The 12,286-nt window shown below is 44.3% G+C and overlaps 1 protein-coding gene across 2 annotated transcripts in view; it reads left to right on the plus strand.

Annotated features, from left to right (window-relative positions):
* The first annotated feature begins 1,658 nt into the window (after positions 1-1,658).
* The window catches only part of LOC120641198 (DExH-box ATP-dependent RNA helicase DExH15 chloroplastic), a 31,296-nt gene continuing 20,668 nt past the window's right edge, over positions 1,659-12,286 (plus strand). The window contains exons 1-6 of one of the 2 annotated variants that reach the window (XM_039917211.1): positions 1,659-2,256; positions 3,280-3,455; positions 3,713-3,826; positions 4,152-4,260; positions 4,338-4,424; positions 4,676-4,794. In XM_039917211.1, the coding sequence (XP_039773145.1) occupies positions 1,762-2,256; positions 3,280-3,455; positions 3,713-3,826; positions 4,152-4,260; positions 4,338-4,424; positions 4,676-4,794 (1,100 nt within the window). In that variant the 5' untranslated portion in view covers positions 1,659-1,761. The remainder of the gene's footprint in view (positions 2,257-3,279; positions 3,456-3,712; positions 3,827-4,151; positions 4,261-4,337; positions 4,425-4,675; positions 4,795-12,286) is intronic. The other variant, XR_005662175.1, reaches the window with a different exon arrangement.

Consider the following 12,286-nt stretch of genomic DNA (forward strand, 5'->3'; position numbering starts at 1 on the left):
TTCTTACCACTATTGGATACAAAAGGCAGCATCAATGAACCTACTAACCCCTTATCATATCGGAGGATATTGAGAAACTGTTAATAAGAGGTTTTGCTGATGGTCCTTTTTCTTTGCCATGGTTAGGTTATGGTTAGTCTACCAGCTATTCATGGAAATGCCAATCTCTATCTAAAATGTTTTTGGCTAAAATAATCTGTAACAGTGGATGTTACAGATTTATTGCTCTAGTTGAATTTGATGTGTGTCATGCTCTGATTTTTCGTGGTATGTATGGCTCATGCTAACGTGCCAAAGGTTCAACCTCACTTTAGAGGAGCGTGCACTCGTGCTCAAGCCTAGTCAGAGATCCGCAGGATATCTATTGCTTGACATAAAACCAATGGTGGATGCGTTTCTATCTTTTGTTGAATCCCTTCTACTTACTACAATTAAAGTTTGAGTAAATTGCACCCATCAAACAACAACTTGACATGTGGGTGTAAATTGGTCCAACAACTTGTAAATTGCTCAATTTAGTACAATAACTTGATAGCTGGGTACAGATTGATCCAACAACTTAAAAAATACTTAATTTAGTGCAATAACTTGGTAAATTGGTGCATTCACAGTCCAAACATTACACGATAATATATTCACATCGGAACGTATTATTTGACCGTAGATTCTTGTGTCACAATAGACACCAATAATTTTATTCTCAGAGTAAATTAATTATGATTCTATTAAAATATTATATTATTTAACCACTATTACAATAGCAACATATTAAGTAAAGTAGATGAACATCAATAATTCTTAAATTTTATAAATGGAAATTATTGATGGTGATCCAGTTGTTGTTTTTCAACTATGTATAATTTTTTATTAGTTCAAATGCAAATAATTTTTAGAATTACACCATTAGCATCACTCAAACACTTAAGTCGATAAGAGAGACCCTGAAACCTTAGTTTTCTTCTGCGCTTCTGCTCGTGTATTCAACAATGCTCATATTTGTTTCTGATTATTTAGCTCATTTTTCCTTTCTAACGAATATATGGGGCTTTAAAAATATATGTACCAAGCTTCTAAAAGGTCCCAATAGTTTGTATCAACGGATTGGCTTTTTTAGTTTAATAGTGAATATAATCAAACATATTATAAATAGTGAGGGTGGATTTTTCAATATTGAATAGCAAATTAAATAGTTTTAATTAAAATTAAATCATTATACAAAAAATAATGTAAAGATATAACATTAATTTCTTCTAAACAGTGAGGGTTTTTTATCCTGGCCAAATACATTACCACGAAGGCGCAACACAAAAATCAATGGTCAAATAATACTTAATAATTTGTCCTGACATGAATATACTCTTTATCGAGACTTTGCGTTACTTACATTGTCATGTAATGTTTGGACTGTGAATGCACCTATTTGCCAAGTTATTATATTAAGTTGGACATTTTACAAGTTGTTGGACCGATCTGCACCCACCTGTTAAGTTATTGCACTAAATTGAGCATTTTACAAATTGTTGGACCAATTCGCACTCACCTGACAAGTATTGTATGGTGGGTGTAATTTAATCTTAAAGTTTTGCTATAACTTTTAGATGGCGCTTTCCTATTGACGTATAACCCCACTATACGTTGGCGTATTGTCTGTCTGTCACCGTGTCCGTGCTAAAATCTCGAAACAAAATCCGAGCATTATCTCCGTCTTCCTCGCGCCTCTCCCGCCGCGCCCCGAACCACCGCATCCTCACCCCTCCCGCCATGCACTGCCTCGCCCCCCATTTCCTCCTCCTCCCATTACCCACCGCCTTGCGCCACGCGCTCCCTCAAACCCAAACCCCACCCCTTCCTCTACGACTCCCCTCCCGCGCCGCTCGGCTCCACCTCGCCTCGGCGCGCTCGCCGTCCCGCGCCGCCGCCTCCGTCTCCGACGACGACGAGGATGAGGAGGAGGTCGACGTGGACGACGACGACGACGACGACGAGATAGGCATCCGCGACGCGGACGACGAGTACGAGGACGGGGATGAGGTCGATGAGGAGGCGGTGGACGAGGACATCGGCGGCGAGGACGAGGAAGAGGCGGAAGACGAGGACGACGAGCGGGAGGATACCTCGGCGCGGAGGCGGGAGTCGGAGGAGTACAAGTCGCGCCGGGTGGCGAAGCTGGTCGCTGAGGTGCGGGAGTTCGGGGAGGACATCATCGACTACAATGAGCTCGCCGGGATCTACGACTTTCCCATCGACAAGTTTCAGGTATCGTTTTGGTCTCTGATGCGAATGTGTTTAGCCTTGCTTCAATTCGTTGAACTATCGGTGTGTGTTGGTGATCTCTCATGGGTTCGGGGGTAGTAGCAGTGGTGCTACTCCGATGCTGGGCCGGTAAAGTTAAATACAGTTTTGAATTGTTATGGGGATTGGAGCATTCCTCACACTTGTTTAGTTCCTAAAAAATTTCCTACAGTGCCCGTCACATCGAATCATTAGACATATGCATGAAGCATTAAATGTAGTTCAAAAAATAACTAATTACACAGTCTAACTGATTAGCACGAGATGAATCTTTTAAGCCTAATTAGTCCATAATTGGATATTGTTTGTCAAGTAACAACGAAATGTGCTGCAGTACCAAAATCCAAACCTTTTCGCGAACTAACTTGTAATGTGTCAGGTACAGAAGTTCTTCTATCGTGTGTGCTGCCACACTTTCTAACTGAAGCATTCAAATTTGAGTTCAGAAAACACATTTAAATTCTGGGTCTTGTTAGATGGTAAGATTTTGTGTGTGGGTTTTTTTTTTTGTGTTCGGACCATGGTCGTCTCATTCACTGTAAATATTACAATTTCTATCACCTTTTTCGAGTGAAAAACTGTCACTACAAACTTCTGATGGCATTGTTTGGGACGAGCTACTCTTGGGATGTTTCCTATATTAGCTAAGCAGGCAACAAAAACACTCTCGTTCCTTGATAAAAAAAATATTTTACTAATGTCCGAAATCGAATTGGTGTAACGGTTTTCGAGTTAATTGGAACTGAAACTGTGATTTGTGAATTCCAACTGAAGTCATTGGGTGCTGGCATTGGAAGGATAATATATGCAATCCCATCCCCCTCTTTCCGCAATAAAACATCTGGAAGGTGGATGCATTTTTAAGCTGCATGCATATCTAATCATTGAGTTGTGCTTTCCATAATTATTGAGCATTCAGAGCATTATCCCAAGGTCCGCAAGATATTATATTCCGTTTTTCTTACCCTGTTTCCTATCTTCTTACAGCGCTTGGCAATACAAGCATTTTTGAGAGGTTCATCTGTTGTAGTTTCTGCACCTACAAGTAGTGGAAAGACATTAATAGCAGAAGCTGCAGCTGTTGCAACAGTTGCTAGAGGAAGGCGTCTCTTCTACACAACTCCATTAAAGGCCTTGTCAAATCAGAAGTTTCGTGATTTCCGGTAAAATGTTATTTCATTATTCTCCTGATTTTTGTATGTTTATGACTAAATCTGGCAAAATAACTGATGTCAAACCTTCTAAACCTCTATTTTTTTTTATTTTGAGGCAGAAACTGAAATAAACATATGAAATTGTAACCCCAATAGCTTGTTTGGAATAAAAAGCAAAAGAGTGAACAATATCTTATGAAACAGAAACACCCATTAGTTTATCTAGTAAATTCATTTTGACACAATTTGTTGTACAATTATTTCAGGAATACCTTTGGTGATCATAATGTTGGTCTTCTTACAGGAGATTCTGCTATCAACAAAGATGCTCAGATCCTAATTATGACGACAGAGATTTTGCGTAACATGCTGTACCAAAGGTATTTTACGAGTGTTTTCTTATAATTGGTATGGATTGCTACAAATATTCACTCTGCGTCATACTAAATATTGCAGAAGCATTCTATGAGGTGATCCGCTTACAGTAGATATAGATTTGACTTTAGTTAAAACTTGGCAGTTTTTTTTTTCCAAATTGTACACACCCACTTTACAATATGCACTGTTTCTTTTCTAGATATTTTTAAGGTAATTTCTTTGGGAGATTCATCTTTTGCAGGTGGGTAGTTCTAGGTTGTAAGTTCTAACTGATGTTGCCTCTCCTATCTCTGAGATAACTCTTGACATCCTCTGTTTGTACTGCAGTGTTGGCATGACAGCATCTGAAGGTAGATTATTTCAAGTTGATGTCATTGTTTTGGATGAAGTTCATTATTTGAGTGATATCTCACGTGGCACTGTTTGGGAAGAAACTGTATGCTATTGTATTACTCGTGTTAATCATGTGTGTTCATGTTATTCTTTTATTTAGCTACTTTCATCATATCTTAGGTCATATATTGTCCAAAGGAAGTCCAGCTTATATGCTTGTCAGCTACTGTTGCAAATCCTGATGAACTAGCGGGCTGGATAAGTCAGGTAATTGCATATTTCATGATTGATTATTTTTGAACTGTTTTCTTTACAGTGATGTTTATGCACCAATGTTACCATTGCTTCCTACTTATAAGTTAGGCACACCTTTTCGTTATCATAGGCCTAGGATTTTTAGAATAAACTATAATACACCACAGTGGGGGTTTCTTAGTTAACATTTATTTGCTCAGCATTGCAAAACATTGTTCCATTTTCTGAAGTATGGAAACATTCTTATGTCTCTTTCTTTGTAGATTCATGGTAAGACGGAGCTAGTAACATCAAACAAACGTCCGGTTCCACTTACGTGGCACTTCTCAAAGAAATACGCCCTACAACCACTTCTTGATGGAAAGGGGAAGAAAATGAATAGGTATCACACATGCTAGACTATTTTAAAAGATAAGGAATGCAGTTTCGGTGCCCATGAGTTCCTGCGTACCATTTGCAAAAATGCATTATTGGTAATGTGAGACATGCAAAGCTTTAATATCTATTGTTTTTTCCTTGATGTAAGAACCAAAAAAAAAAACTCATAATTGTTGGAGTATATTGAGCCCATGTATAGAGGCCCATGTATAGGAACTATAAATCCCACCCTTCTAGGGTTTGGAGGAATACAAGCCACTATTCTCTCCTATCCTCTCTCTTACATGGTATCAGGCTAGCTTATGGCTGCCGCCGCCGCCGCCTCCATGGCCGGCCGGCCGCCGGAGCCACCGGCGCCACCCCCCTCTTCCTTTCCCGGCGCCTGGGCTTCCTCTACTCCGGGCGTCGTCCTCCCCTGCTCAGATCCGGGCCAGGCCGTGGTCCCTCCCCTTCTCTCCACCTCCTCTGCAGTCGCCACCCCTGCGCCGTGGCCTCCTTCCCGTCGTCCCATCGCGCAGGTGTAGCAGCACCGTCCAATTAAACCGGCTTAAATGCACTAACCATCATCTTAATACTTAATCCAGTTACTGTGCACTTAAAACGGTGTAACTTGACAGGCTGTCGGGTAAAATCCCGATTAAACTACTGTACTCCAGGATCACAATTGCACTTAGACCCGTACGAAGACGAGCACAGGTGTTACCAGCATACAGAAATCTTCAAATTAATTTACAACACAGATTTTACATAAAAGTCTTAAATACAAACAACAGAGTTCAAACGCACAGCGGAAGTTCAAAACTGAGTTCGAAATACAATACGATAGCTACGACGACGATAAAAGGTGAGCTCCACATCCTGCCCACCGATGTGACGCTAACCTGCCCACTCTTCACGGGGAAGACGGGGCCCACTCGACGGTCCACCCAGGAGGAAGCGGCTGTCCAATCCAGGACGCACAGATCTCCTCGAAGTCCGCCGGGACACAACCTGCTCAGAGGGGTTACAACAACAACCCTGAGTATACTAATACTCAGCAAGGCTTACCCGACTCTGGGTATACTTAGCCCATTACCTAGACATGCAAGGCTTTTTGGCTCTGGAGTTCTTTTGCTGAGTTGCTGCTAGGATTGAATCCTTACTTTCAATATTTTAGCTCCGATTAGTAAATCAAGTATTAACTAAGTTCGCCGTATCATCTAGAGCACACATGGTAGATTATATTAATCTTCAGAACAACAGGTAAAGCATTCCCTCGCTACCTTCCAATACTTATTTCACTTCTTACTACGATGTGACGCAGTGACCAAGGTTCTCTTAACCGAGAGAGACGGCGAATCGATCCGATTTAACCTTGCAAGGTGGACCTAACTCACACGACACATGTAAGCCCCGTCGGGCCATGCGCGTCAACTGTTCCCACATTACCACGGCATCTGAACTACGCCTGCTAAAACCCAGGTGATGGGCCCCTCGCGGTGAACTCCCGGAGAACCCGGAGGCGGCATCCTATCCAACACCCGCCAACTCCCACGCCCAGCGTAGCATGGCGGAATTCAAATCACCGCTGTAATGTGGTACACAGCTTACCGGTTTCGACTACCTCCTACTTCCGGTATGTGGTTAGTACTGTTCAAACTCGGTCATCAGGGCCAACAACGGTACGGTCCTCAATCGACACAGGCGGAGCTTACTTTCCATCCATTCCATACCAAAACCAACTCATTTCCGCCCGGTCTCCATTTATCTTTACTCAACAATTCATTTCAAGCCAAAGCTAAGGGATCAAGATCCTAAACTCGCGAGTGACAGTAATCACTCGACTTCTACCGAAATCCTATTTAGCAAAGCATTTCTATCGACACCTGCATACTAGTATAGGCCCACGGTACCTAGGGAATATGCATACTATGGTTCCATTCAACTCCTAGAACATAAATGCACAATACTTAAATAAACATTGAATACTTTAAATTATGGTTATGCTCCGGGGCTTGCCTTGCAGGTCAGCAGGGTTAGTGGTTTCTCCGGGAGCTTGATTAACGACTTCTCCTGGCTGCGGTTTTCCTGCGAAAGGCTCCTGGACCGGCCCGGCAACCAGCTTGTAGACGACGTCGGTTTCAGCGTCTACACGAATAAAATATGCCATGCATGAAACTCATGAAATGATGCAACGCAATGCAGTAAACATACAAGAAAGCATGGATAAAACACAGCCCTAACTATGGTTCAAAAGAGATGGTTCAGCGCTGAGACGGGTTCCTGGTTCAAATGTCTTTTAGCCTGAAGTGTTTCCTATCAAGCAAAAGTTACTAAACTCGCTTCGAAAGATTTAAATACCACCCTAGAACAACATGGATCAACTTAACTAGGGATTTGTTTTGTTGCAAAACACATGCATGCATGAAAGAATTAAATACAACAACTATAAAGAAAAGAGCCTAGCTAGGATCAAATTAAAAGCAAGACTAACCTGCAGGTATGATCAAGCCACAAGGATTATCAGAATAACAATGATTTTGGTAAAGCATGCCACATAAAATCTCCAACATTTATCGACGATGGGAAGCATTTACTTTAACCCTAGCCAGTTAAACTAAACACAATTAAACTTACACAAAAGTGCACAGCACCCACACCTGAAATTTTTATAGAGGATTACACATACAAATATTAGGCCACTGCATAAATTTCATGATTTTTAGACAAACAAAACAACCGATAGCAAATAAACTAGTTTAAACACAAAACACAATTTAAGCAGGGGCAAAGGTGACATTTCACCTGCACAAATATTTTTCATCTGAAGACCTTGATTTTAGAAACCTAACAAACTTTAGTTTGTATTTTTAGGATTTTTCTGCATTTTTGTAGAAATTATCAAACTTTTCAGCTGAAAACAACAAAAAGAAAAACAAATCTGGAGCCGTGGGCCCCACTTGGCGGTGGAACAGAGAGAGGGGACGGGCGGCTCCTCTGTTTTGCCCGGCCGCTCACGCCGGCGGCGCGGCTGCGCGCGCGCGGCGGCCATGGGCCGGCTAGCGGGGCAGCGCAGCGGCTCGCGCGCGGAGCCAGCGCGGGGCCCGCGGCCGAGCAGGGCGCGAGAGAGGGGGGGGCGGCAAGGGCGCATGCGAGGCGGGGCGGGAAGCACGCGGGGCGGCGGCGGCTTGCTGCGGCGGCGGCGTTCTCGCCGGTGGCGGCGCTGACCGGCGAAGGGGCGGGGCGCGTCGCGGCCAGTAGGGTCCGGCGGAGCGGGGGCGCACGGCCGCGCGGCTGGGACCCGCGCGGAGGCAGCCCGCAGCGGGCGCAGCGGCGGCGCCATGGCGACCACGGTGGCGCGGCGGTGGTCCAGCGCCGGCGGCCGCGGAATCGAGCGGGGATAGGGTTGGGAAGGGAGAGGGGCGCGCGGAGAAGCTCACCGGCGACTCGATTTGAGCGAAGGGAGGCCGGAAAGTGGAACTCGACGAGAGGGGGCGGAGCTCGACGGGGTTGTCAATGGTGGCCGGCGGTCGCGGGCTCGATTCGGTCGGGATACGGCACGGCCGCGCTCGTGGATGGATGGAGGAGGTTCGGGGCGAGCTCGCGCGGCACTGAGCGCAAGGAAACGAGGCGGGGCAGTGAGGTCTGGCCGGGGCAGCTCCGGCAGCGAGCTCTGCTCGGCTTGCTCGGCGTGAGCCCAAGGAAGAAGACGATGGGGTGGGGAAAACGGAGACGGAACCGGGACTGGATAAGGGCAACGTGGCCTCGAGAAGGGATAGAATGCGCCCGCGCGGAGAGCGAGGATCGTCGACGGCCGACGCGTGGCGTCGCCGGCGACGACGCGGTTCACGGCATGGGCGCGCGTACGGTTCACTGGAGAGCACAGTAACCGGGTTTAATTCGTTTGAATTGAAATTGATCAAAGTTTGACCGCCCAAAACTCAAATTTTCACATTGAAACCCGAAATTTGACCAAAATAGAAGTTGTAGAGGACAAGATGATCTACAACTTTGTTTTTGGGCACAACTTGATTTGAAGCTCGGATCAGAGACAAAAACTCGATCGAATACTGCTAAAATGATATTTACCGCACGAACTCGATTAACGCTAACGATGAGCTTAAGTCCGTAATTAGCGGTTTAAGCACCCGATTAGCATCGAAATTAACACCGGGGTGTTACAGCCTTCCCCCCTTAAAGGAATCTCGTCCCGAGATTCACACGCGTAAGTGACCGATAAGGAGAGAAGATGTTCGTTAACTCAGAATATTAGCACTATCCAAAAATTACCTTCCTCAACTGTCTTACCTTCGGAAACTTTCTTGGGGTAGCGCATTCAGCATGAACTATCTCTTCCCGATGGTACCAAGTGCCGGACTTGTTTCTATCGCATTGCTTATTTGACCTCTGACCTTGGGTAGGTGGTTCGTACTGTGCAGCTAACATCCGAAGTAGATGTCTTGAGTCACCTCCCGACCTACGAACATCGGATAGTATCCTTGTCCAGTTTAGATTATTAGAGGTACTAGCCGAATTCGGTGGATCTTTCCAAGTAGATGAACGGCAATCTCTGATAAAATGGCCGTATTCGCCACACTTGAAACAAGGTTGACACCCGGTGCAACGACATTTCTTCTTTGACCTCATTGATCTCCGAACAGGTGAACGAGTTCTTGCTCTTATGGCTGGGTCGACATCAGTGGTACGGCTAGCTTGCCTCCTACCACGTGGACGGAATTCTGTGCATGTAATTTCCCATCCACTCAAGTCTATGCTTCCTGCACCGAGCTTGGGAGTCCGACAATCTACCTGGTGATCTTTAAATCCCATCGGAAATTGCGATGGTGGCATTAAGGAGTCCGAATAAACATTCTGCGTCTTTTCTTGCTTCCAACTTATTTCCGGTCTGGGGTTAGTATATTCTTCAAGTACTTCGCTATGCTCACTTTTCTTTTCTGTGGAGCTGCTTCGTAGACAAGGGCGGTCGTACATCTTGCAACAGTGGCAAGGCTCAAATTGCCTCATTGGTGCTTTAGTTATCACGACGTCGGAAGGTAGAAGGTTGATGTGCCCCTGACCAGGTTCCTTTCTACTACTTCCCACTGTATACTCCATTATTCACCTGAGAAACAGAATGAAGTGGAGACATCTTTAGCAGTAGGACAACTTCTATTTCGGGAGGACCCACACAACCCTCATACACATAAATAGCTATACACAACAAGGCATACGCAAGTTTCTAGCCCAAACTAAGCAAGGTCATTTAGGGAACTCAAGATTACACATGCAGTCCAAAACCAGAATTTCCTACTATGGTGAAAGAAATTTCCTCTAGCCAAAATTCGCACTTTGCTGAGTTCAGCATATAGCTGATGTTCCCTAAGACGCTGGAGTACTATATGAAGATGCTGATCATGTTCTTCTTCTGTCTTGGAATGGATTAAGATATCATCAATGAATACCACGACGAATTTATCCAGCTTTGACATGAACACCGAATTCATGAGATACATGAAGTAGGCTGGAGGATTGGTTAATCCAAAGGACACGACCAAATACTCATAAAGACCATAACGAGTGGAGAATGCTGTTTTTGGTATATCCACCGGTCCGATTTTGATTTCATGATAACCAGATCGTAGATCTATTTTTGAGAATACCTTAGCTCCAGCTAGTTGATCATCTTGGTAAATTAACCAAGGTCCTTTGTCTACCACATCTTGTAGTCTTCTAGCATTTTCGTCCATTAGCAGTTCTTTGAAAGATCAATCCCCTTGGTAACTTCGGAAGAAAGACTCACTAAATTTAGGTCCGGTATAGAGATTTCTAGGCAAAACGGCGAACGATAGATGCGGAAAATGCCCATGAGGAGATATCACATCGACACAGTGGTATAAGGGATCATAATCAGCAATCTCCGCACCAGCGTGTGTCGAGTAGTACAAGCATGTGTTGATTGCTCAGAGTAGGCTCTTGGTTTCATTGCGGCGCCGTCAGGCATACTTCCAACGAGAATCTCTTGTAGCACATATAGATCGTGCATGTATAAGCATTACGAGACGGAGGGATAGCAAGGAGGCGATCCAAAAACGGGGCATAACATGAGAGCAACAGGGATTAGCTGCCACAGATTGCTGGAAATAAGATTCTTGCTTAAGCTTCACATACAGCTTCCGTCTACCGATGAGATTACCTGATTACCGATCAACAGGGGATTCGGTCCGGTTGGACAGTAACATGAGATCAAGTCCGCTAACCATTCAGGAACCTACGGGATCTGTAAACGAAACTAGCAGACACCTGGAACAGAACTGATGTACCTTCCAGAGACTTACCTGATAAAGCAATGACGTGATTTACAACGGAACGATTTTGACGCTAAAGGAGAAAAGGAGATTAGCATTGCATAAGATCATCTTTAGAATAAGCGACAGAGAGGTTCCACCATGATTGTAGGTATGGCTTTTGACCATCAGGCACATGAGCAGACCACAGACATAGACAAGCACTTGGTGAAACTTGGCCAGGGTAAGCGTGTCAACGAAAATGTCTACAGGACGCTTAGATCCTGGATTTTTACAACACAAACAACCGTAACTAGCACTGCGTTTAAGATTTCTAGCTCCAAACCTTGATCAGGGTCATTTATGGAACTCCAAAGATTACGAACGCATTCCAGCTCTAGGATTTTGCCACTAAAGCGAAAGGAACTTCCTCCTTGCATGCAGCCAGGGACGCCTCCTGATGACGATGATCGTTTTTAAGAAAGCATCAAACTCGTTTCGTACACGGTTCTTCAGCTAGATAGGATAACTGAGTCAAAATAAGGTTTTCAGATCTTAAAAGAAAAGTTAAACCGAACAAGGAATGATGATGAGACAAGATGGTCAGTTCTCACAATGCTGAGATCATGACATGAAGAAAGCGGATGTCGGTGAGATTCAGCACAAGGCTTGGGAGAACAAGTGAGGATAGCACGGAAGATGGGTTTAAATGGAAATTTCGGAACATCCTTGCTCAGAATTGTATTATTTGATTGAGTTGCACGATACTAGTTGCAAAACATGCCCATTTATGCCGATGCAATCAAGGAATAATGACAAAATATATTCCAACTCAGAGTGCAAATGCTCGATAGCCATGATAATGATGCACCCTAGAGATGGATGATTGCAATGCCAGTGCAATAAAAAGATGGATGAAATGGTGCATATGACACGATGCATTTGCCATGATGCTGGCCCAATGATGCATACACCATGATGCAAAAATGATGATGCTCTTGATGTATGCATGTATGAGATGCATAAAATATGATGCATACACACGTGAGTTTGCGATGCACACAATGCAACACGCGTCTTATGACTGTTCCCTCGTGACTAAACTCGCGTTAACCCCATACCCTTGAGTAAGTATTAGAAGTTAGGACACTAGTAAGGGTTGCATAAGAATGGATTGAGGTGAGGTATGTCACATATACCGAGACACCAGCGCGCTCCTAGTGGCTCCATCAG

The sequence above is a fragment of the Panicum virgatum genome, chromosome 1K (assembly GCF_016808335.1).
Source record: "Panicum virgatum strain AP13 chromosome 1K, P.virgatum_v5, whole genome shotgun sequence".
Lineage (NCBI taxonomy): Eukaryota > Viridiplantae > Streptophyta > Magnoliopsida > Poales > Poaceae > Panicum > Panicum virgatum.